The sequence below is a fragment of the Sceloporus occidentalis genome, unplaced genomic scaffold (genome assembly GCF_023333645.1).
Source record: "Sceloporus occidentalis isolate IW3139 unplaced genomic scaffold, rSceOcc1.0.p SCAF_2, whole genome shotgun sequence".
Lineage (NCBI taxonomy): Eukaryota > Metazoa > Chordata > Lepidosauria > Squamata > Phrynosomatidae > Sceloporus > Sceloporus occidentalis.
In genome coordinates this window covers 102,536,076-102,560,795 of record NW_028316982.1, presented here as the reverse complement: position 1 = coordinate 102,560,795, position 24,720 = coordinate 102,536,076, and the positions used below count along the sequence as shown (strand labels likewise).

General features: G+C 40.4%; 1 protein-coding gene across 3 annotated transcripts in view; it reads left to right on the top strand.

Moving 5' to 3' along the window:
* The window catches only part of LOC149318793 (hexokinase HKDC1), a 35,273-nt gene extending 11,603 nt beyond the window's left edge, over positions 1-23,670 (top strand). The window contains exons 2-18 of one of the 3 annotated variants that reach the window (XM_089510471.1): positions 785-947; positions 3,210-3,334; positions 4,817-4,936; positions 6,132-6,227; positions 6,846-6,945; positions 8,218-8,401; positions 8,805-8,960; positions 10,038-10,271; positions 12,368-12,672; positions 12,926-13,074; positions 13,176-13,295; positions 13,667-13,762; positions 16,607-16,706; positions 16,963-17,146; positions 19,056-19,211; positions 20,244-20,477; positions 22,962-23,670. In XM_089510471.1, the coding sequence (XP_089366597.1) occupies positions 785-947; positions 3,210-3,334; positions 4,817-4,936; positions 6,132-6,227; positions 6,846-6,945; positions 8,218-8,401; positions 8,805-8,960; positions 10,038-10,271; positions 12,368-12,672; positions 12,926-13,074; positions 13,176-13,295; positions 13,667-13,762; positions 16,607-16,706; positions 16,963-17,146; positions 19,056-19,211; positions 20,244-20,477; positions 22,962-23,106 (2,667 nt within the window). In that variant the 3' untranslated portion in view covers positions 23,107-23,670. Of the gene's footprint in view, positions 1-784; positions 948-3,185; positions 3,335-4,816; positions 4,937-6,131; positions 6,228-6,845; positions 6,946-8,217; positions 8,402-8,804; positions 8,961-10,037; positions 10,272-10,965; positions 11,033-12,367; positions 12,673-12,925; positions 13,075-13,175; positions 13,296-13,666; positions 13,763-16,606; positions 16,707-16,962; positions 17,147-19,055; positions 19,212-20,243; positions 20,478-22,961 lie in introns of those variants that run through there. The other 2 variants (XM_089510469.1, XM_089510472.1) reach the window with 2 other exon arrangements.
* The last annotated feature ends 1,050 nt before the right edge of the window (positions 23,671-24,720 follow it).

Below are 24,720 nucleotides of genomic sequence, written 5' to 3'. Positions count from 1 at the left end.
AAAGAAAAAAAAGACAGAGGGGGAAGAGAGCAAATACAAGTCTGAGAGAGAGATTAAGAAAGAGAGGAAGAGGGAGGGAGAGAGGGAGAGGGAGAGAGAGAGAGAGAATGGTGAATGTATATCACTGTCACAGATTTCCAGTTCTGTAATAAAATCAGGAAAAGCAAAAGTCTGAATAAATTCACATGTGCATGCTTCCCCGGAATGTTAATGTTCAGAAATGTTTCCAACAGGTGCTTTTTGTTTTGTTTTTGTAAATCATTAAAAATATGATATTATCAATAAAGAATGGGCGATTGCAAATCTCTAGGTCAAGCTATTCGTCCCTGTTCCTTGAATACCATCCACTGACTTACATTCTTCCTATAGTATCTGCTCCCAGCTATCTTGATTTGCTTCACACTGACACTACAATCTCTCATCCTCTATGTACAATCTCACGAGCCATGGAAAAAATTGTTTTAAATCTGGAATTTATTGTTGCATATTTTACATTTCTGAAAAAAAACACCCACTTTTGCTAACGATTGTGTAACTTTTTGCTAAATAATAAAAGGATTTTCTTGGGTGTTTAAAAAAAAACATTAATGCAGCACTCAAAGCTGTTTGGAGATGCCAAGAAAATAGTAAGCACCTGTCTGTGTATATAGTATATGTGGGGTTGTTGTAGTGTTTGCATTCCCATGCAAATCACTATTAGCCAGTGTAAAAATGTTTAGTCTTCTGGGGCAGTGGATGATGTTTACTAGCCAGTAGAAATATCCTGTATGACCTCCTTCCGTAGGTTGATCGGTATCTCTACCACATGCGTCTTTCTGATGAGGTCCTGCTTGATGTGATGACCCGTTTCCAATCAGAGATGGTGAAAGGCCTGGGAAGGGACACCCATCCAACAACTACCGTAAAAATGCTGCCAACATTCGTGCGATCACTGCCTGATGGCTCAGGTAAGCAATCCATTTGGAGTTTCTTCTGTCAATGTCCTTATAATTGATTCATTTGATCTGCTCTAGATCAGATTATCAATAAGAGTTAAGTCAAAATGTTCTAAGTTCATTCCCTGGCATCTTCAGTTATTGGCGGGAAAGACTTCTATTGAAGAGCTTGTTGTTCTTGTATGCCTTCAAGTCTTTTCCAACTTATGGCAACCCTAAGGCAAATCTATTATAAGGTTTTCTTGGCAAGTTTCTTCTCAGAGGGTTTGCCATTGCCATCCTCTTGAGGCTGAGAGATTGTGATTTGCCCAAGGTTACCCTAGATGGCTAAGCTGGAATTCGAACCCTGGTCTCCCAGTGTCCCAGTCCGATGCTCAAACCACTGCACCACACTAGCCTCATTGGAGAGCAAGCTAATACAGAAAAGGAATGGGGATTGTGCAGCCTATGGGCCATCTGAAAAAATGCAATCTCCAGTGGCAAAACTCCTGTAGAAGATTCAGTTTGCACCTTCACTGCAGTTTCTATCCACATACACTGCAATATCTCCCAAACTGCAAAAAGCATTGATCAGGAGGGACCAGAATGTAACTTCTGTTTTGGGGGAAAATGTTAGGTATGACATTTTCTTTGTAGGGTGGACATGAAAGTAGCCCCTGAAGTTCCAGACACGTTGACAGGTGGTGCAGACAATAGTATGCTAGAAAGCTTAATGCCTTTTGGTATAAAGTCACAGTTATGTGTTCTATGGTGGCCATGAAAGAAGGTAAGAAGCCAAACTGAACTTAAGTTTTCAGAAAATCATAACATTTTTCTTCTTTCTACTACACACCACCCTGAGAGTAGTCAATACAAGTCTTTATGAATGTCAGTAACAAAAGTAAATGCAATACTGTTGTTTGATACACATATGGAGTAGAATATTCCTGCTTTGGTGGGCATTGTTTAATGATGAAATGTGGTTTAATCAATAAATTAAAAAAACAACACCACAAAACAAACGACTAAAACCCAAAATTCAAAAACTGAAACCCCCCCAAAAAACCAAATGAAACAAAATAAAGCTGCCAGATCAGTCTGGTTTTTACTTACTAAAGTTTGGTGGGTTGTTTTCTACAAATTAGAATCTGCCACATTCTTTTGGCTCATTGCTCACAGAGGTTTTCCAGAGTGGAAAATAGGCTCCTTTACCCACTGAAGTTGCCCACTCAATCCAAAATAAACCAAACTGAAGGAAAATTTTAGAGCAGGGCCTGCCGATGACATTTTGCAGTCTAAGCGAAGGTCAAGATGGTGCCATTTCCCCCCATTCCTCAAGCAGAAGACGATAAATCCTCCAGCTAAATATTTAGTTCAGTACTGGTGACAGAATAATATCTCTAACATTTGAGAGCGGAAGACCAGTTCTTCCAAGAGCAAGAAATGCTCAGCTTCTAGTAACTGAGGCAATTATCTTATCCTGCATTAGAGGATCTAGTCTAGAAGAACTGGGCAATGGACAGTCGTATTTTTGCTTCCGGCTCTGACCTCTTGACCATGTGTATTCTTTAACAAATATTTTCTGTGTGCTTAAGGTTGGGAATTAGGTTAGATTATGTCAAAAGTTAATTATTCACTAATATGTGTGACTTTGGGGAAAGCACTTCTCACTGTCATAATGTTCTGCAGTGATACCAGATGCTAAGCAGAGCTGTCTCTTGGAGGAAACCTGGGTTAATTATCTTTTAAGAAGCTCATTTGCCTTCAGGTACACTGTCAGTGTCTACAAAATTCTGGCTGTAAAAATTATTCTGAGAAGTAAAACTTTGGGACTACAACTCCCAGAATTTCTGAACCCTAGGGATTGTAGTGCATAAAGTATTCTGTGGGTTGTAGTGCATAAATATTGCTTGGCTGAGAATAATAGGAATCAGTAAGCATATCTGGAGAAGCCAGCATAGCATAGTGGTTTGAGTGTTGGATTACAATGCTGGAGATGAGGGTTTGATTCCCAGCTTGGCCATTAAACCCACTGGGTCACATGCTCTCAGACTCAAGGGAAGACAATGGTAAACCTCCCCAAGAAAATCTTGTCAAGAAAACCACATGATAGGGTCGCCTTAGGGTTGCCATAAAGTCAGAAATGACTTGAAGGCACACAACAATAAAAAAAATTCATCTTTGGCTTCCTACTGAGAAACTACTTTCTCTATGTGATGTACACTTAAGTAATGTGTGGAAGATTCTACCATTTCTATCTATGTGTTACAGAAAAGGGTGACTTTCTTGCTTTAGACCTTGGAGGATCAAAATTTCGAGTTCTAAGGGTCAAAGTATCTGAAGATGGGAAGCAAAATGTTCAAATGGAAAGTCAATTCTATCCAACTCCTAAAGAAATCATACATGGCAGTGGGAATGATGTAAGTATCTTGTTTTCTTCTCTGTGTTTTCTTCTGGGCTGAATGTATAATGCGTTATAAAATACCTTAATATCTTGTCATTGATTTGCCCAGTCTAATTTTAATATATGCATGCAGGGCTGGCCCTACCATTAGGCAGAGTGAGGCAGCAGATGCTTTGCGTCAGCTGGAGGAGGAGGAGGAGGAGGAGGAGGAGGAGGAAGCAGCTGTGGAGATTATCACACGAGGGGCGGGACATCATTGTTCCATTTCTGTCCCGTCCTTCCTGCCTGATCACGGGAAGGACATTCACACTTGACCCACACTTCATCTGGCTGCAGTGTGAAAGTGATTTGCACTGTCACTTTCACTTGGGTCATGTCCCTATCCTGTTCTCCATGTGATAATCTCCTGTGTGTTACACTTTTGCCCTGAGCTTCCTAAACTCTCAAAGCTTGGAAAAGACAACTTTTTTGGACTATATTTCCCAGTAACCATATGTGCTAGGGGATTCTGGGAGCTGTAATCCCAAAAAGTAGCTTTTCCCAGCTCCGCCTTCAGTGGAGATGGAGGGTGCCATGCCATCACCAGTGTTGGTCCAATTAATACCTTTTCTAGATGGAATGAGAAGGGGCGTAATCTTGTTCTTAATGTCAGCCAAGAAACTATCTTGGGCTGTGTATTTATAGGTTCCATAAGCAAACAATTCTATTGTTAAGAAATATTGCAAAATCAATGGCAAGTACATTTCTATACTGCTTAGAAGTGAACTAGCACTTCCAAAGCAGTTTACAATGTGTAAGCCAATTGCCCCCAACAAGCTGGGTACTCATTTTAGTGACCTATGAAAAGATGGAAGGCTGAGTCAACCTTGGAGCCCTCCAGGATCAAATTTACCACCTTGTGGTTGCAGGACCAGCATTTAACCACTGCACCACCAGGGCTCCTTGCAAATAGTGGGGATATTCATGCACCAAAATTTGAGCCAAAAAACTTGTCAAAATATCAGGATGCCACGCAAATTAAGGGTTAAATCAGAACGGATGGAATGAAGTTCTTTTGGCAATCTTTCCAACAACAGTTTAGACTCAATTTATTCTGAACAATTACAGTTCCATGCTGTAAGCTCCTCAGTTATGTTGACTTTGTGCTTTACTTAAAGGTTTACTGCATTTTTCCTGTCTTCCAAGGAGCTTGAAGTGGTTTTCACAGTTCTCTACTTTCTCACATTTTCATCTATTCAGTACAACAAGCCTGTGGTGTAGGTCGGTCAGAGCAACAACTCAAGTTTTCAAAATCCTAGTACAGTACTCTCATCACTATAGCATGATAGCTCCATATTACACAGGAAATATAAATACTGTAAATAAGAAGCAAGTTGCATCTCTTGTTCTGATTGAGCTACATGAAACCTTTATTAGAGGAGTGAATGCAGAAGGAATTACACATTACACATTTATGTAATGATAATAACTGGTGTATATTTCTCCTGTTTTGATGCAGCTCTTTGAATATGTAACTGACTGCCTTTCAGACTTCATGGAGACTAAGGACATAAAGCATAAGAAATTGCCTCTTGGCTTTACTTTTTCATTTCCTTGTAGACAGACTAAATTAGCAGAGGTAAGACTACCATTATTTGTGGTTTCTTAATCATGCTAAATCTTCTGCAGACTTCTTAATGTGAACTTCCAAAATGGAGTGGGTGCTGTAATGCTGGCTATAGTTGGATGGCTGTTTGTGCTAGAAAGGTTTAGAATTCATTATGCAATGATGTCTAGAAAGCAAGGTCTGAGGATATAAAAGGACCAGAAATCAAATAATAGGGTGCATAGATACTGAGGAAAACTTATTAATAGGAGTGGCTATTTTTTTAAAAAAAATGTATGTTAAGATGTATTGTATGTACAGTCTGTGGCTTCATTCTAAGACCACCTTCTGCAGTACACTCCTCTAAGCTCATTCTTCAGTCAGACTTTCTTCTCTCCTTTATTTTTCTCTTCCTCCTCCATTTCATTCTTGACTGGCATGTTTATCCTATCAAGTACTTGCTTAATGCTTTTTTGTTTGGGGGTTTTATACATTAGAGGGGTGCACCAGTAACAAAATTTAGTTCAAATCTCAGTTTGACTATTTAGTACGCAGACTGATTTGACTTTGAGTTTGAAATTTGATTCCAGATCTTCATTCTGCCTATTAACTATTATTGGAAACAACACATGATTATAAATTTTGTTCTGCTGGTAAGAACTGGGCACTGGGCACATAGCCTCAAGTGAAACAATAAGGTTATAAGGCTTTAAGAACAGTTGCTTTCCTAAGCAGGGAAAGATGCTTGTTTGTCATAGTACAGTACACGGTTTTTTCACTTACATATCTTGCAGCTAGCATGCTTTGTATTGTAATTGTTTTTGGAAGGAACTTAATGTTAACGTCTCTTTCCTGAGACATATATCCCTGAGGAAATCATACTGTGAAAGGGAAATCAAGTTAATTGTGTGGGATATGCATTGCATAAAAGATGACATTTGGTGCTCTGCCTCAAGCAACAGTATGTCTTAGCCAACGTTGACTATTAGTACAGGATTTCCTACTAAGGATACCCACAGCCCAATTACATTATGAGAAATTTTTAATTTAAAATGGATAGTTTGCCATTATTTAAACAAAATAAATGGGAGAGGTTTTTGTGTTTTTGCTTTGTCATTATGGAAATCTTCATGTGGATTGGTGGCACTATTTTATTACTGTCATTATTATTATTAACCTTTATTTATAAAGCGCTGTAAAAATAATAAATAACTGCAGTATTTTTTAGGGTGCACTAGTTTCTTGGACAAAACATTTTAAGGTTCGAGGAGTGCAGCAAAAAGATGTCGTGAAATCTCTTCGCAAAGCCCTCAGGAAACATCAGGCAAGTTCAGAATTACTACTACTACTGTTACTACCACTACTACAGTACTATTACAGCAAAATAACAACAAATGATGATGATGATGATGATGATGATGATGTTGATGATGATGATGATGATGACTGATGATGCATGTGCATTTTCTTAAAACAACACTAGTGGAAATTCCATTAGGTGTGATACACATCTGGGAAGTGGATGAATGTGTGACCCTCTAGTTATTGGGCTGCAGTTTCCATCTGCTATAGCCAGGATAGCAAATGGTGATGGATAATGGGAACTGAAGTCCAACAATGTCTGGAGTGTCACATTTCCCGATACATAGAGCCCTGCTCAAAGAGGAATTGCTCCATTCATTCCTTTAGAAAATTGTTCTTGCAGAGCATTCTCCTATGCTAAAACAAATGAAGGGATTTGATCCCCTCAAGCATTTATTTCTTCATGATGTATAGCTCTATTTATTGAAAATCATGGGTGGTCATAACGATCCCTTTCCCAACTTTTGAATACAAAGTCCCATGGATTAAGTTGTTTGTATTTAAAAGCACAATAATATTAATGACTGTAGAAATCTGAACAGATCTTATATTTACTGGCATGCTGTTTTTGTCACATTAGGACATTGATGTAGATGTCTTGGCTTTGGTAAATGACACAGTGGGAACAATGATGACCTGTGGATATGATGACCCACGGTGCGAAGTTGGTGTTATTATTGGTAATTATTATGTTGCTGTAAGGGTCAGATGGGCTTAACTGAAAGTGAGTGTTTTAGAATGTGAAATCTGTGGTGATATCCATATAGAATAAATGTTGCTGCTGGCTGTTGTATTGGCTGTTGAGTTTTTTTTAAAACAACCAGATGACATTTTTGTTTTCCTGGAGCATTCAGTGGCAATTCCCAGCACCAGCAGCAACATTTTATTTCCACCCAGAGTGATTTATACTGAATTCCTTGGTTATTCCTTCTCCTCCTCGCTGGATGGGAGGGGGGAAGCACTTACGATTTTTAGTTCCTTTAAAAAAGAATGCATGTCCAAAGGTTCTCACATAATTCAGATCCAACCGTGAGCAAAGGTCTTAATGACGATTGACTAGAATTGCTTACAGTGACATGAGATATGAATAAGGATTTGCCAAATAGCCAATTACATCATACAGGTTCCTTCATCCTCCCTCCTCTCCAGGCTTCTATAGGGAGCAGAAGCTCCACTTGGATGCAAAAGCAGCATCAAGAATATGCAACAGTTAATATGCAAGGTGTAGTAGTTTGAGCATTGGACTAGAACTCTGGAGACAAGGGTTCAGATACCAGCTTGGCTATGTCAACCGACTGGGTGACTTTAGACAAGGCACATGCTCTCACCCTCAGAGGATGGCAACGGCAAATTCCCTCTGAAGAAAACCCCACAAGAAAACCTAGGTTCACCTTAGGTTCGCCATAAGTTGGAAATGACTTGAAGGCACACAACAGCAAACAGAAAATATGAAACTCACTCTGTTGTGAGAGCTCTCACTTCTTTGCAGTAGTCTGAAGAGCGCTCTGTTGTATTTCACAAAGGAGAGAGTACTAAATTTTGAAAAAAACCCTGATATCATTGTATTTTCTCAGTCTTTTAAAGATCTTTTTAAAATAGCAATTTCTGCACTATATTTTAGCTTTGTGAAGATTATTTCAAGGCTGTCTTGATTTCACAATGGCAGTGTAAATGGGTGTTTAATCTGTCTTGATATTGTTGCTAGTTTCAAATGGTTGGATGACAAATCAATGGAGTTCTACTAGTTTTTTCCAATTAGAATAGACCCGTTGAATCAGTTGTTCAGTGGATTGGTGAGTCAATATGGAGGCACATCCCATTGGTTCAAGGTGTCTTCTCTAATTGGGACCAACAGTAAGAGTTAGATAACAGTCTACACAATTCTGGAACAATGCAATTCACACATCTTTGTGTATTTTTCTCCCTTTCCAAAATAAATCTGCTGGATTTAGGAACAGGGACAAATGCTTGCTATATGGAAGAAATGAGCAATATTGATCTTGTGGAAGGTGATGAAGGAAGAATGTGCATTAACACAGAATGGGGAGCCTTTGGAGACGATGCGTCACTGGATGACATCAGGACAGAATTTGACAAGGAGATTGACTTGGGATCTATCAACCCTGGGAAACAATTGTAATTTGAGTCACCAGTTTGGTATAAGGTTTCTTTCTAAAAATGAAACAGTTAGAGGCATATCTATAACTATGACATAATTTGGAACAAAAGTAGCTTTTGGTATGTTCATCTGCAATCATAGGCAGTAGGGGATGAGTGCTGTGTCTGGAGGCTGTAGTCCAACACAGAGAAAACTTTTTGGCAGAGGCAAATCCTAATTCCTAAGGGAGAGGCTGAGGACAGGGAGTCTTGGAGATATCTCATTCATTGGGTTGCCATGAGTTGCGGTCAACTCGAGAGCTGTTAACAACAGACAACAATATTTTACATACACTATTTAGTCACATAGTAATATTATACTAACGTAAATAGAAATTGTTAAGGATCTTGTCATGTTTTAACAAGTGCTTTCTTTTGACAGGTTTGAGAAGATGATTAGTGGATTGTATTTAGGAGAACTCATCAGGCTTATTCTTCTGAAAATGGCAAGGGAAGGTTTGCTTTTCAATGGGAAATTGTCAACAGCTCTCTGTACCAAGGGCAAGATTGAGACAAAACATGTAGCTGCTATGGAAAAGTAAGAGGTTTGAGTTTGTTCATCATATAATTTTCTGAAACTGCAATTAGCTTGCTTTTGCACCTTGATCTCAGTTTGTAGAAGATCAACTAAAATGAGGACAGGGGAGGAAAGTGGGAGGAGGCAAAAGAAACTGGGACATTTTAAAAGCAGCTGAAAAGGTGGCATGGCAGAAGATTAATCAGGACTGTCCCTGCCAAATTGGTATACTTGGAGGGTATGATACTATTATCATAACTCTCCTTGAATGCCAAAGTGGTGTGTTCTGACTGGGGGGACATTTTCTACTCTGCCTCAGAATGCAAAATGTTCTGATTTGCTCTGACTGAGACTGGTTTTGGGGTTTTCTTAGGTTTACCATGTCTCTAGTCCTGGCCCTGATCCTCCTGGCTAGACCTTCATCTCTGGTCCTCAGGGTGAAGACACTGCCTTGAAAAGCACAGTTGACCCTCCGTATCCATTGATTCTGCATACATTGATTCAAACAACCATAGCTTGAAAATATTTTTAAAAATCCAAAAAGAAAAAAAATGAATTTTTCATCATTTTATATAAGGGACACTAGTTTACTTGGGACAGTTCTGGGAACCCCTAGGGCAGTTTGGCTCAGTCTTCATCTTCACCTGCTGCTATAGCACTCATAGAATTGGACTACAACTCTGGAGTTGAGTGTTCGAATCCTTGCTCAGCTATGGAAACCCATTGGGTGATTTTGGGCGAATCACATTCTCTCAGCTTTGGAGGAAGTGCAAACCCACTTTGAATAAATCTTGCCAAAAAAGCTTGTGATTGTGTTGCCTTAAGGCCACCATAAGTTGAAAACTGAAGGCACACAGTAACAACATAGTTCACATAGAAGGCCTATATGTGGCAGGAAGATAAATACGAGTGCCATTTAGGCGGGTCAAAGGAAACAGGTATTTTCTCCTGTCCCATAGTTCAGGCAAGGTACAATAAAGTTTCAGGAATCACTTTGGCCTACACACTAGTTCCGCCTCTAAAACAGCTAACTGTTGCATCCTCCATCTGCTGAGCTGGTACCTAGTGGTGTGTTCCTAATTTGTTTGTTTTGGTTAGATATAAAGAAGGCCTGAACAATACTAAAGAGATTCTGACTGAATTGGGTTTGACCCCATCTGAAGACGATTGCATTGCCGTTCAGCATGTCTGCACTATTGTTTCATTTCGTTCAGCCAACCTCTGTGCTGCAGCCTTGGCAGCAATACTGACACGCTTGCGTGAAAACAAAAAGTTGACAAGGCTCCGAACCACTGTTGGAATGGATGGAACACTGTACAAGACGCACCCTCAGTAAGCAACTTACTAATTCACTGGAGCAGGTCAGATTTTCACACAGAGGGAGAAATTGCTCAGCTGCATGTCATAATCATTTGTGTATATGCAAAAATAATAATGACCACCTGCAGAAATGGTTCTGAAATAAGTTTAGAAAAATGCATGATCTACCAACATGTACTAGTTGTGATGACAGTTTTTAACTTTCATGTTATTTTCTCAAAGCTGTAGCCATGGGAGTCTGTGTCTATAAAACAAACACCTTAAACATGAGACACTTCTAGTACTTAACATATATATTTTAAACTGAGCTTTAATTGATTACAATCCACTTTCTTAGATTCATAGTGTACAACAGGGGTCGGCAACCCCCGGCCCGCGGGCCACATGCGGCCACCAAGGCTAGGGGACCGGCCCGCGCCCGGTGCTGCCGCCGCGGCGGCAATCGCAGGCAGCCCCAGGCCCTTGGGGGGGCGCCAGCCTCCTCCCCCTCGTGCGAGCCGCCAAAGGCGCCGCTCGCTTGCGCGAGAGGCCGGGACCTTTCGGGGGGCTGCCGGCCTCTTCCCTCTTGCGCGGGGCCCGGAAAGAGGGCGAGGCCTCCAGTGCTGGCCCCACCCCTGGAGGGTGGAAGCTCCACCCCCAGTGTGTGGCACCACCCCTGGAGGGTGGAAGCTCCACCCCCCCCGGCTTCGGCCCCCCAGTTGTCTGAGGGACAGAAACCCGGCCCCCGGCTCAGAAAGGTTGCCTACCCCTGGTGTACAATGTTAGATCTTCAGGTATTGTGTATACATGTGTGTGTTGTACAGGATGGGTACAGTATGAAACTGGACACAGAGAATGAGTATTATACTATTAACACTGGCTGTTAATGATTAGCATAAGCATCCTGGCAATATATAAGGGATTTAACATATTTATCATGTATTTTCCAGTTCAAGTCTTCTTAGTGCTTTTTGCTTTTTACTTCAGAAGCAGGAAAAGGATGATAAAGTATTTTTTTTGGTTCTGTTGCACTGTAACTTGAATGTCTAATTGCATCTGCCAAAGGCACATTTTGTAAGCTTGTGAAGCCTGTGCTTAGAAAGTATTATCTCAATATAGAGAAAGTATTATCTCAATATAGCCCTTAAGTTCAGCTGACACCTAGTGGTATCCTCTTGAAATATCTTTGGGGGTGTTCCCACTTAGGATTTAAAGCGACTTTAATTACAGTGAATCATGATTCGCTTTCTGAATCGAATTTTTCCAATCGTTCCCATTTGCATGGGGGGTGCAAAGCATTCCGATTTAATTTACCTCACATTCATTCTCATTTAATTTACATCAGTGTATTTTTAAACCAGTTCTTTTTGCCCATAAAATGTAGATTCCCCCCCCCCCTCGGGAGACTGAAGTGTTCTGAGAAAGGCTCAGATGTTGGAGGGGCTGTTTTAATGTGTGGCATATATTTAAATTTCAATCTAATCCTTTGTTTTTATGTAAAACTGTCCATTGTCTGGCTGAATGTAAAAGATACCCCCCTACATCAACAACTTTTTAATTTGGAATTCTTTTTAAAGCATTTCTCAGGGACGTAGCCAAGGGGGTGGGTCCGTGGGGTCCGGACCCCTCCTTCTGTTAGATACAATGAATGAATGGCGTACACTGCTGTGCTGCCACACCCAAGCCCCATTAGAATGGTGGGACTTAGTCCCAAAATCCTGGTTACGTCCCTGCATTTCTGGAGACCTTTCAGACTTGCTTAAGTTTGTGTATCTCACTGTTTTGCATTGCCTCAGAATATTGATTCATCTGCTGATTATAGTTCACTTAAGAGAGATTACTTTATCATGGCTGGCAAAGAGAGGTGTTAAATTGATTACTCTGTACCCAAAAGGTGCACAATACTTTTTTGGACTATGATTTCTAGATTTCTCAACCAGTATGGCCAAGCAGGCAGGGGGCTTGGGAAATTGTACTACAAAAAAGTAATTTCTGCAAGTTCTAGATAGTCGGATATATCGCAAAGTGATGGACACAGAGTATTTAAAACATGTTGGTCATGCATGTGGTATTTGCCAGAATAATTTGTTCTTGTTTGTTTTCTTGCTTGCCTGCTTTCTTTCTTTTAGGTATGCAAAACGTCTCCATAAAGTAGTTAGAAGGCTGGTTCCTAACTGTGATGTTCGATTTCTGGTCTCTGAGAGTGGCAGTGGGAAAGGAGCTGCGATGGTAACTGCAGTTGCATATAGACTGTTATCTCAACATAAACAGATCGATAAGGTCTTGGCATATTTCAAGCTAACCAAAGAGAACCTCATAGGTGTGAAGAACAAAATGAGAGCTGAACTGGAGCGTGGGTTAAAAAAGGAAACAAACCCAACAGCCACTGTGAAAATGCTGCCAACGTTTGTTTATGGAACTCCAGATGGAACAGGTAGGGACCTAGAAGAGCAAAGACCACAAAGTATCTACCCCAACCTGGTCCCCACCACATCTATAAAACTTTTAGAAATAAACATTTTGCTTTTTTTATTTATTTAAAATTGAAACTTAATCCAGACAAGACAGTGGTGGTCTGAGTCACTTGAAGGTAGATCACAGAAATTCAGTCTGTGTTTGTTTGGAAAATCCCAGCCTTGGTTCAGAAGAAGTGTTGGGGAAAAGTATATTATCTTTTTCTGTTTCAGAGAAGGGAAAATTCCTAGCTCTTGATCTTGGGGGAACAAATTTCAGAGTTTTGCTTGTAAAAATCAGAAGTGGAAGGAGCAGGTCAGTCCGAATGTACAACAAAATCTTTGCCATTCCTTTGGAAATTATGCAAGGAACAGGAGAAGAGGTAAAGTTAAAAACATAAACATAAAAACCAAGAGTGAATTCTTTTTGTTGATCTAAATGAATTGAAAATAGAAATGCCTTCCTTCCTTCTCTGTTTTCTAGCTGTTTGATCACATTGTCCAATGCACTGCAGACTTTCTGGAGTACATGGGCATAAAGGGTGCACGGCTCCCTCTTGGCTTCACATTTTCCTTCCCCTGTAGACAAGCAAAAATTGATAAGGTAAGGAGTGGCATGGGTGAAGCTGAGATTTTGGCATGCTATTTTTTTTCTAAAAGTTTTAGGTAGGCACCTCAGTCTGCCTATTGCTAGCCCCAGGAAGCATCATCATTATTATTAACCTTTATTTATGAAGCGCTGTAAATTTACACAGCGCTGTACATGCAATCTTTTTAGTTAGACGGTTCCCTGCCCTCGGGCTTACAATCATCCCCTGTGAAGAGGTAAAAAGTGCTCATATAAACATTCTAAAATATAATAAGCAGAAACAATCTTCTTTTGAAAGGATAATCCATCTTTACATGTTTCACCCAATTTATCTCATCTTGGTGAATATATTTTATTTATCGCCTTTTAACCACTCTCCCACTTAGGGAACTCTTGTCGGGTGGACCAAAGGTTTCAAGGCAACTGACTGTGAAGGAGAAGATGTTGTTGATATGTTGAGGGAAGCTATTAAACGAAGAAATGTAAGTATGGCAGAAGTCCCATTGCGTGAGTCTCAGTTATCAAAATGTAGGTCTGTCTGTATCCACGTAGCCTAATGTACACTGTAATTTCAAATGGCTTGGTTTTGTTCCATGATATTCAGATAATTCAGGATATTATTTAATCACACAATTTCCTGTCCCAGAGCTAAACAACACTCAGCTGATCACATGCCTTTCTCCCAAGGGGTTGACAGGAGTCAGATTATCTGAGCTTCTTTTTGCTCTGGTCCAAAGAGTGGGAGCATGGCTTTACCATGGCTTCTGGCCACTTTGGAGGCATACATCATCTAATAGATATGTTTCCAAAGTGGCTGGAAGCCACTTCATTCCACCCGTCTGTTTCACTCTTACATTAAATTGTTCACTTTACTTCTTTTTTAAAAAGGTCTGGCCTAGAATTGGATACTTCTTGTTGTTCTTGTTAACTGCCATTAAGTTGACTTCAACTTACAGTGACTCTATAAATGAGAGAACTCCAAGTTACTGTATTATGCTTTCTGGCACTGAATAATGACTGTGAGCCAACCTCCTATATAAGTGGACAAAGAGATTGATCACATGTTGGTAATTGTGGGTTAGTTGAGTTGGTTTGGACTAGTTGGGTTAGTTGATTGGAAGCTGTTGGATAATCGGTGTGTATAAATATTGTATCATATTGTAAACATTGCAACTGAAGATAAAGCTTCCAGAACTTTGGATGAATCAACTATGTCTGTGAGTCATCTTCTTTTGAGTGTGAAAAGTGGCCAGTATATTGCCAGTACCCATAGCTGGTGCATGGGCTATGGCTTCCTTGATTGAGTCTATCCATCTGTAATATGGGAACTTCTACCTTAAAAGTGTTATTGTCTTTTCTTGTGAGTCATGTCTTTTCATGATACGTCCAAAGTACAACAGACTCAGTTTAGCCATCTTGGCTTCTAGAGAGAATTCAAGCTTGATTTGCTCTAGGGCCCATTTACTGGTCTTTTTAGCAGTCCATGGTATCTGTAAAACTTTATGTTAATATTCTTCCTATCAACTTTCTTCACTGTCTAGCTTTCACAATCATACATAAAAACAGGAAATATGATAGCATGAATGTCCTATCTTTAGTATTCATTTAGATAACTTTACACTTCAGGATCTTGTCTAGTTCCTTCATAGCAGCCCTTTCAAGTCCTAGTCTTCTTACTTCTTGACTGCAGTCTCTCTTCTGATTAATGACTGAACAAAGGTATGCAAAGGGATCTAGTAGCACCTTGGAGACTAACTGAAAAAATGTTGCTAGCATGAGCTTTTGTAGACTTGAGCCTACTTCCTCAGATATATGTTTTGAAGTATTTCAATGTCTTCATTGTCTCCTTTAAAGTTATTTAAATCATCTGTGGCCATTCTTTTTGTTTTTTTTAATGTTCAGCTGTACACCTGCCTTTGCACTTTCTTCCTTGACTTTCTTCAGTAATTGTTTCAATTCTTTGCTATTTTCTGGTAGTAGTATGGTGTTATTGACATAATTTAAATTGTTGATGTTTCCTCTTCCAATTTTCATGCCTCTTTCCTCCAATGTGCTGCATGTGTGATATGTTCAGTGTACAAGTTAAACGGATAGGATGATAGAATACACCCTTGTTGGACTTGCCAATTGGAAACTATTGTGGCACACCCATTTCTTTAAGAGCAAGCCATAGTTTTTCATGATCTACACAATGAAAGACCTTGCTGTGATCTGTGAAGCACAGGCTGATTTTCTTCTGAAATTTTTTGGTGCGCTCCATCAGCCAACATATGTTTACATTAAGATCCCTAGTATCTTTTCCTTTCCTGAATCCAGTTTAGGCATCTAGCATTTCTTGCTCCATACATGGCAAAAATCTTTGTTATAGAAGTTTGAGCATCACTTTGCTTGGACAGGAAATTGATGCAATGGTCCTGTGATTACAGCAATCCCTGCTGTTCCCTTTCTTAGGGATTGGAATGTATATCGAGAATTTCTAATCTCTGAGCTACTGTTTTTCTCCCACATCTGCTGACAGATTTTTGTTGGACCTAAGTACATTCTGTTTCTGTAGCGTCCACTAGCTGTATTGGTATGCCATCAGTTCTTGGTAATTTCTTTCTTTCTCCCAAGTGCTCTGAATGCAGCTTTCACTTCCCTTCTTCCTGGAATGAATCTGCTATCCTTTCATGTCTTTCATATAGTTCTTCAGTGTATTATTTTTATTGTCTTTTTTTCTTTTTCTCTTTCTTTATTTTTTGTACTTGGTCATATAATGTGTTTCCTTTTTGGTTGTAGAGCATCCTCACTCTTTGGCACCAGAGTTCTCTGACAGATCAGGTTGAATACTTCATCAAACTACAAATCCCACAGTTCTGTAGGATAAAGCCATGGCAGTTAAAGTGGTGTCAAACCGCTTTAATTCTGCACTCTCAGACAGGGATGTGTCATTTTCTTGTTATTCTTCAAAGTGCCTTGTATGTTGATGATTGCATCAGATAAATAAAATAGCAGTAGTAGAAGTAATACTGTAGTAGTAAAAATAGAGAAGAAAGAAGAGGAGGAAGAGGAAAGAAATAAATTAAAAGAAACCCAGTTTTATGGCTTCACCAATATTCTTTGTTAACTTTATAACTGCTTAGTGCATTTTAAGCAATTTGTCTGCTGTATGCATAGCTAAATCTACCATTTTCACAATAAAAATATTGTAGAATGGTCTGAAATGTGATTTCGGTATTTGAATTACTGCACAAACAACCTTTCCCTTCTTAAATACATCTAACTTCTAGTACATAATACATTACAGCATTTTCTTGCTGTTTAACTGAAGGAGCTTTCTGTCACAGGAATTTGATTTGGATATCGTAGCTGTGGTGAATGACACCGTTGGGACAATGATGACCTGTGGTTATGAAGATCCAAACTGTGAAATTGGCCTCATTGCAGGTAAAAATAACACTGGCTGGAAAATGTACTTATGAGGAATGGTCACTTTCCACTCTGACATTTGAATAGCCTTGCTTGCATTTGGTTTTTTCTGGACTGCAGCCTTACATTTTCAGCTTCTTGATGTTAACACTCATCAGGAAAAAAGCAAATGTATTATAAGGAAGCACTCTTCCTTTCCTAGGTTTTATGCCTCTCTGCTGTTTTAAATACAGTTTAATCAGAATAAATGCACACGACTCTTCTTTTGTTCCAGGGACAGGCAGTAATGTCTGCTACATGGAAGAGATGAAGAATATAGAAATAGTAGAAGGAGAAGAGGGCAGGATGTGCATCAATACAGAATGGGGAGGATTTGGCGACAATGGTTGCATAGATGAACTCAGAACAATATACGATAAAGAAGTGGATGAGGGCTCACTGAATCCTGGGAAACAGAGGCAAGAATGAGTGTTTTATTGCTACTGCTGTAATGTTTTGTGACCAGTATATGACTTTTTGATGTATCTTTTTCTCTGGAAGTCACCTCTACTGTCTCACTTTGCCGGTATTTACGACAATAAGGTCTGTTGTTGCCATATTGTACTATGGACTATTTATTTCTTTATGGCACTTATATAAAGGGTCTCAGAATGGCTTCCAGGCTGGTGATAATGTTGATATCAATATAGTGCTTGCCATTAGGCATTCAACCCATAAAAGACATAATGAAAAAAGGAGACAGGGAGGGGGAAAGAAAATAAACACAAGAAAACTTCGGCACAAGTTTTTAACATTTTGGGGTTCATCAGCCTAGTAAAATGGCTGCTGGATAGCAGACTAGGCCCTAGGCTTATTTAAGGGTATAATTTAATTAAATTGTTTTATTTATATCCTATCTTTTTCCTGACAAGATATCCAAGGCAGCTTACAGCATAGATTGAAATAAAGTACAGCTGAAAACCTGGTGATTAAAAAGTTACACAAACAAATAAACCATCTTATTAAAATGTACTAATTTAAAATAGTGTTAAAGTGCTTAAAAACAAATAACCATAAGAATAAAAGTACAGTAGCTCCCTAGTTAGAGGACCCTTCCTGCACAATCAGCTATCCCTCAGAATCTTGTTTAAATGAAAGTTCTTTGTCTGCTAGTGAGAAAAGAGATGATAGGGGGCTAGCCTAGCTTTCTGTGGAAAAGAATTCCACAATTTGGGAGCAGCCACCAAGAAGGTCCTTTCATGTGTCCTTACCTGATGGACCTCCATAGTGGAGAGACCAAGAGAAAGCCATCCACCGAGGATCTTAAGACTTGAACAGGCTCATATATGGAGATAATGGAGATTATCGCACAGGAAAACAGGCACGGGTTACATGCAGTTTGTGCCTGTCTCTGACAGATCTTACTGCACATTCTTGAAAAGCTGCTGGGTTGCATATGGGCTGCCTACTGCCTGGGCACAGGGCAGTGCGGTAAGATCCGTCAGAGACAGATAGAAACCGCATGTAACTGGTGCCTGTTTTCCCATGAGATAATCTTCACAGTATTTCAAATTGTCTTTTTAGGGTTTTACAGGCTATAATTAGCATTTTTAATTCTGACTAGCAAGGGGCCAGAAGCCAGTGGAACTGTTTCAAGGGAGTTATGTTTTCCCTGTAACCAGCCCTGGTCAGCACTCTGACTGCAGTATGTTGGGCTTGCTGATTTTTCTGAACAGGTTTCAAAGGCAGCCCCATGTAGAATGCATTACAGCCTAAAGGCACCAGATCCTGTCTAAGCAAGGTCAGCCCTGGCTAGTATTTGGGTGGGAGACTGCCAATGAATATCAGGTGCTGTAGGCTATGTTTCAGAGGAAGGAACTGGAGAAACCACCTCTGAGTATTCCTTGCCTAAGAAAACACTATGCAATTAATAAGGTCACCATAAGTCAACAACACACAATCCAAATGGGATGTAATGAAGGCATGTGTTACTCTGGCCAGATCTGATATTTCCAGAAATGGAAAAGTGAGGCACACTCACTTTTATTGTGCAAACACACTTGGGGCCACCAAAACTGGGCCACCAAGCTCAAGGCTAAATCCAGTACACTCAAACTATGAACTTGGATTTCCAAGGGTGTGTAACTTCATCCTTAAAACACTTTTCTGCCTTTTGGCTGATCAAAAGTACCTCTGTCTTCTTGGGATTAAGCTTTTATTTGTTTATCCTCATCTAGGATATTAATGAGAACAGATATTGGTTTAATGCTGAAACAGCTTCCTTGGAATTAGATGGAAAGAAGTAGAGTTGTGTGTCATCAGCATAACAGTAGGGCTACTGCAATACATACTTGAAAATACACTAAATGTTTTTCTTTTGTGTAAAAGGTATGAAAAAATGACGAGTGGCATGTATTTGGGAGAAATAGTGAGACAGATCTTGATAGACTTGACTAAGCGAGGACTTCTCTTCAGAGGCCAGATTTCAGAATCACTGAGACGAAGAGGAATATTTGAAACTAAATTCCTGTCTCAAATTGAAAGGTAAAATGATGCACTAAACTACTTCTACCCATTTGTCTTTCTCATAAAGCTGTTGAGAGGATGAACAGTTGAAGTTTATTGAATGCACTTTATGTGATGAGGAAAAAAAATATGGGAGACCTTCTGGCTGCCCTAGACACTTGTCCTGTTCCTTATGTCTCTGTGTGTGGCAGTGTGGATTTCCAATGATAAGGGAAAGATAATATTCATATACCCAGAATAATTTTCTTTATTACAAAACCTTTTTCTAAAATCTTCACCCTACTAAATATACCCTAAAGTACCCCTGAGTGACATTTTGTTTGAGAATTAACAGTGCTAACTCCAGAAGATAAGCATTTCATTTGTGAGCTGCCTTGGGTCCCTTTCCGGGAGAAAGTCAGCATAGAAATTAATTAATTAATTAATTAATTAATTAATTAACTTTGCAGCATTGTCACCTCAAGGATTTTAAACAACCCCACCATCTGCCGTGTACTGTCAAAAAATTGCAAAAACAGTCAGGATAAAAATTGTATTTTGTCATTGGTGTACTTCTTTTTGTCCCACACAGGGTATTCTATCAGGGAAAACATTGTCCCATGCCATTTGTAGTTGAAATATGTAGCAGAAAAGCTGATGTGTATTCAGGGTTAGGCTGAATACACAGATATGCCTTCGTATTATCTCAACACAGAGCAACACACCGACAACACCTTGACAAAATGCAGGCCTGTGACTAACATCATGATTTTAATTGTTTTTCCTCCTGTATGTTTTTTAACACCTTTGCCTGATGAAAAAGCTAGTGGAGCTTCGCTAGCTTGCATCATGTATTCTGCACATTTTGGTTGGATGAGTAAAGGTTTTGTGAAAGCTGGTGTGAGTACTCAGATGAGAAACAACTGTTCCCCAAGCTCTGACACAGAGGGTATCTCTGACAATATTGTTCTTTATTTATATTTATATTTATATTTATATTAGTGCTGCCTTCCAGTTCTTTCCTCCAAGAGCTACACTCTGACTGCTCTTTTGTGTTTCGGTCAAATACAGTGACCGGCTTGCCCTGCTTCAAGTGAGACGAATCCTGCAACAGCTTGGGCTTGACAGCACTTGTGATGACAGTATCATTGTGAAGGAAGTGTGTGGCTCTGTTTCCAAGAGAGCAGCCCAACTATGTGGAGCTGGATTGGCTGCTATAGTGGAGAAGATACGCACTAACAAAAACCTCGAGTACCTAAAAACCACTGTTGGTGTGGATGGCACCTTATACAAACTGCATCCACAGTAAGTACTTGTCATCACTTTTTTTTACTTAGGTGCATTACAGACAAGCCTATAGTATGTCCCCAGGACGTACTAGGGTTAGGAAGGGGTGACACTTCCTGACGCCCCTAACCCTAGTACATATTGGGTACATACAAAATGGCATCGCCTTTCCACACGGGCGCCACCATCTTGACGTAGCGGACGCATAGCGTCCACATGTCGCGTCCCGGAAGTGACGCTGCGAGTGTGCGACTAGTGCCTCGTGGCGCCACTTCTGGGGCACAGAAAGAAGCACCATTTTCAGGCTTTTTGCCACGTCAAGGAACCATGTGGTTTGGCCACTGCGGTTCCCGGACACGGCAACCGGCAGTGCCGGCAGACCACCGCTTTCAGGCGGTCTGTAACGCACCACAGTAGACCTGACTAAACAGGCATGTTAATTAAATATTTTTGCCTTCATTGGTAGGAATAAAAAGTATGGAAAGCAAGAAATTGCGAGCGTACTGTCCTAGTTAACCCATTATGCTTATTTAGATTAAGATTTTGGAAAAGGGTGTTAGCGTACCCAATACAGTTTAGGCAAGTGAAACCATATATCTCACCTACCCCATTCCGTATTTCCAGATGCCCTTCCCATCCAGCTGTCTTGGGTTTCCCTCAGATCCAATCACTGTTTTGTCAATAGAGAGTTAAGACAACCAACTGGAATTAATAATAATAAAATAAAATTTTTATTTATATGCCGCCCTTCCATCAGATCAGGGCGGTTTACAGCACTTAAAATACAATAATACACAATTAAAAGCATACCACCATTACAAAAGACATAAATACAAAACAAAAGGCCCCAGGATTAGCCAGTCCCGTTGCCAGTGCGGCGGAGGAGGCCTATAGGACCTTATTCAGGGAATGCGGTCCGGAACAGAAAGGTCTTTAGGTCCCGTCTAAATTGGGCCAGGGAGGTAGCTGAGCGGAGCTCTATGGGCAGCGTGTTCCAAAGGGCCGGGGCGGCGATGGAATATGTCCTCCTGGTAGTGGAGATCAATCTCGCCCCGGGAACCCTAAGTAATTGCTGCCCAGATGTTCTGAGGGTGCGGGGCGGAGTGTATGGGGAGAGGCGGTCCTTCAGGTATTTAGGGCTTTATAGGTCATTACCAACACCTTATATTGCGCCCGGAAGCAAATGGGCAGCCAATGGAGATCTTTTAATACCGGTGTTATGTGGCTGGCCCTGGACGTACCAGTGACCAGCCTGGCTGCCATATTCGGCACCATTTGAAGCTTCTGGGTTTGGTATAAGGGTTGCCCCATGTAGAGTACATTGCAGAAATCCAGTCTCGAGGTTACCAGGGCGTGTACCACAGTTTCAAGGTCCCTCTGGGCCAGGTATGGGCACAGCTGGCGAATAAGCCGAAGCTGATGACAGGTGCTCTTGACCGTCGCATTCACCTGAGCAGTCAGGCGAAGGGACTGCCCCCTTTGTCAGTCCCATGACAAAGTGATCATACTCTTTGTATTTCATATGGGAAAAAAGTACTCCTTGAGGGCACTGAAAAGGATATAAACATTCACCTTGCACATATCTAGTTTGTGAGAGTGGTGAGTGACCACTGGAGCTCTGTCCAACATCCAGAGCCTTCTCTTCCCATATCGCCCTCAGACACTACCTGAGCCATGACCTATTTTCTGTGGATTGCTTTACAAGATTGCTCTATAGCTCTAAGCCTCTGCTATCCATTTTCCTATTTCCATTTTGGTTTGCCATATATGGTGTCTCAGACTGAATTATTACTGTGTATCTGTGTGCTCTCTTGAATATTTCTAAATACTGTAAAACCTTTAGTCACCAAACTTGGAGCCCTCCCACAGTATTGGTATACACAGGTGAAATGATTCCTTTGGTTAGTAACCTCTTGCAGGCTTCCAAGCTAAATAATTCCACCAGCATTTAAGGAGACACTGACACAGTTAGTGGGGACACCAAGTATCCCCACCTATATTTTTGGGTAACAAGGGTTAGGTGCTGCATTTAGACATCCCACTGAGGTGAGAGCAATACCTGCCTTCTTATCCCTGGCACAGTAAAACATCCTGTTGCAGCCCATCCACCTATCAGATGCACTGGACTACAACCCCTAGCATTCCCTGCCAGCGTAGTGGCTGGCATAGTAGGAGTTATAGTCCAATAAATGTGGGTGATGCTGGGGGAAGCTGTTGAACAGCCTGTCTGACTGTCTTTTACCGAATTCAATGTGTCTTTATGTGTAGAGAGTACTAAGTGAGGATCCATCTCCCTCATTCCTGTAGTCCATGCTGTTCTTGAATTCCAAGTATCATCAATCTGACCTAAAATAACAAATAGGGGAGACAATGGGAATAGTAATTCTTCCACAGGTTCCCCACCCCTTTTACCTAGCATAAGGATGGGAATGATAGAAGCAGTATTTAAAACATTACATCCTTGTAATTCTTTATGTCTTCCCCTCCTCCCTGCATATTTAGCTTTTCTAGGATCTTGCAAGAAACAGTGAAGGAGCTGGCCCCTCAGTGTGATGTGACATTCATGCTGTCTGAAGATGGGAGTGGAAAGGGAGCTGCCTTGATTACTGCAGTTGCGAAAAGAATGCATACAGGTGCTGAAAACTAACTTGATCCAACATACATGTTGGCATGTGTGTGCAGTAGCAATGTATTGTGAAACTGGTCTGAGATAGCTGTTCAGAAAGGGCACTCACTTCCACAGTCTGATGGTTTTTGCTAGCTCTTGACAAAACAGAGGCAGGTTATTTTTCTTTTCCTCTGAACATAGGCTGGCCTAAGTTGCCTTATGTAAAATTATATACTTGATATGTCTGCACTGTGCCTCATGCTGTTCATAACATGAAACGGCTAGGTCACTTAGCATTAACTATTGTTTTTTTTTTTAAAAATCAGTTTTTTAAAAAATGTATTTATACAATCTGTCCCTGCTGCACTCCTGTTTAATACTTTCTTATTCATTTAAAACATCCTTCAGACTGGATAAATTGTAATGTGGATGTAGGCATGGTATTCCTATATTGTGGTGGACGTAGGTCTAATACTCCTGTACAGGTTAGATGAGTGCCAAGAGCAAAGTGCCAAGAATCAATGCACTTTTTAAAAAATTGTAATAGTTTTTCTTAAGAAAGCAAAAGGCTGATACCGAACATATAATAAATCAATGTTTTTTTCCAACAAAACTTTGCCTTTAGTGTCTTTAGTTCCACACACACACACAAATTTATTTGATGCTGTGTGTTTGGGAAGGGTGGTAGCTCAGTGGTAAAGGATATGCCTTGACTCTGAATGTTGCAAATTCAGTCCCTGATATTCCCAAGTAGTGCTAAGCAATTATTTTGCCTGGAATCTTGGAGAATTGCTGCCAGACATCAGCAATTTTAGGTGATGAAGTTGAGGAAATGTCCTTCAAACGTAACTTCTCTAGTTCAAAATTAATCCATACTTCTAAAGTATGTCACTGCATTTTGTCTCTTGAAAAAAGAATCAGTAACACTAAGGCAGGATTAAGAATTGTATGGCCTTTTTTTCTGGCAATGGTTTGACAACCTCAGCTTCGCCCCAAGGATCCTGGAACAACATTGGTAGGTGGATTATTAATTTTGCCTATTTGTAGGTATCTGCAGGGGGGTGGGTGGGTGGGATTGCTTTCCACATCCAATAATCCATTATGATAGAAACATCCTTAAATAGGAAGACTGATGCAGGGGTGGGTGGGATTGCTTTCCACATCCAATAATCCATTATGATAGAAACATCCTTAAATAGGAAGACTGATGCAGGGGGGTGGGGGGTGGGTGGGATTGCTTTCCACATCCAATAATCCATTATGATAGAAACATCCTTAAATAGGAAGACTGATGTAAGCACAGTGTATATTTATGTGTTTAGTATAGCTTACTCTCTAGTTAGAGTGCCTAAAATGGATTGTGGGTACCACAATAGCTGTGTTAATATTTCTTAGAAGTTAATAATTTATTACATGTCTTTTAGATTATTCCAGAAGAACTCACTTACATAGAAGTTTTGGAGCTCCAATTCTGCAAGATCATTTCAGGGGAGTTCATTTCCCTGTTGTAGTCTTGAGGGCTCAAGCCCACTGTCACCTGTTCCGAGGTCCATGCTTTCTATTTACTGGGATATGTATGGAGTCAGAGAGAAAAGGTGGTCTCTTCATGCAACATGGTGGGATCCCAGTGTCTGGCTTGCTGGGAATGCCTGC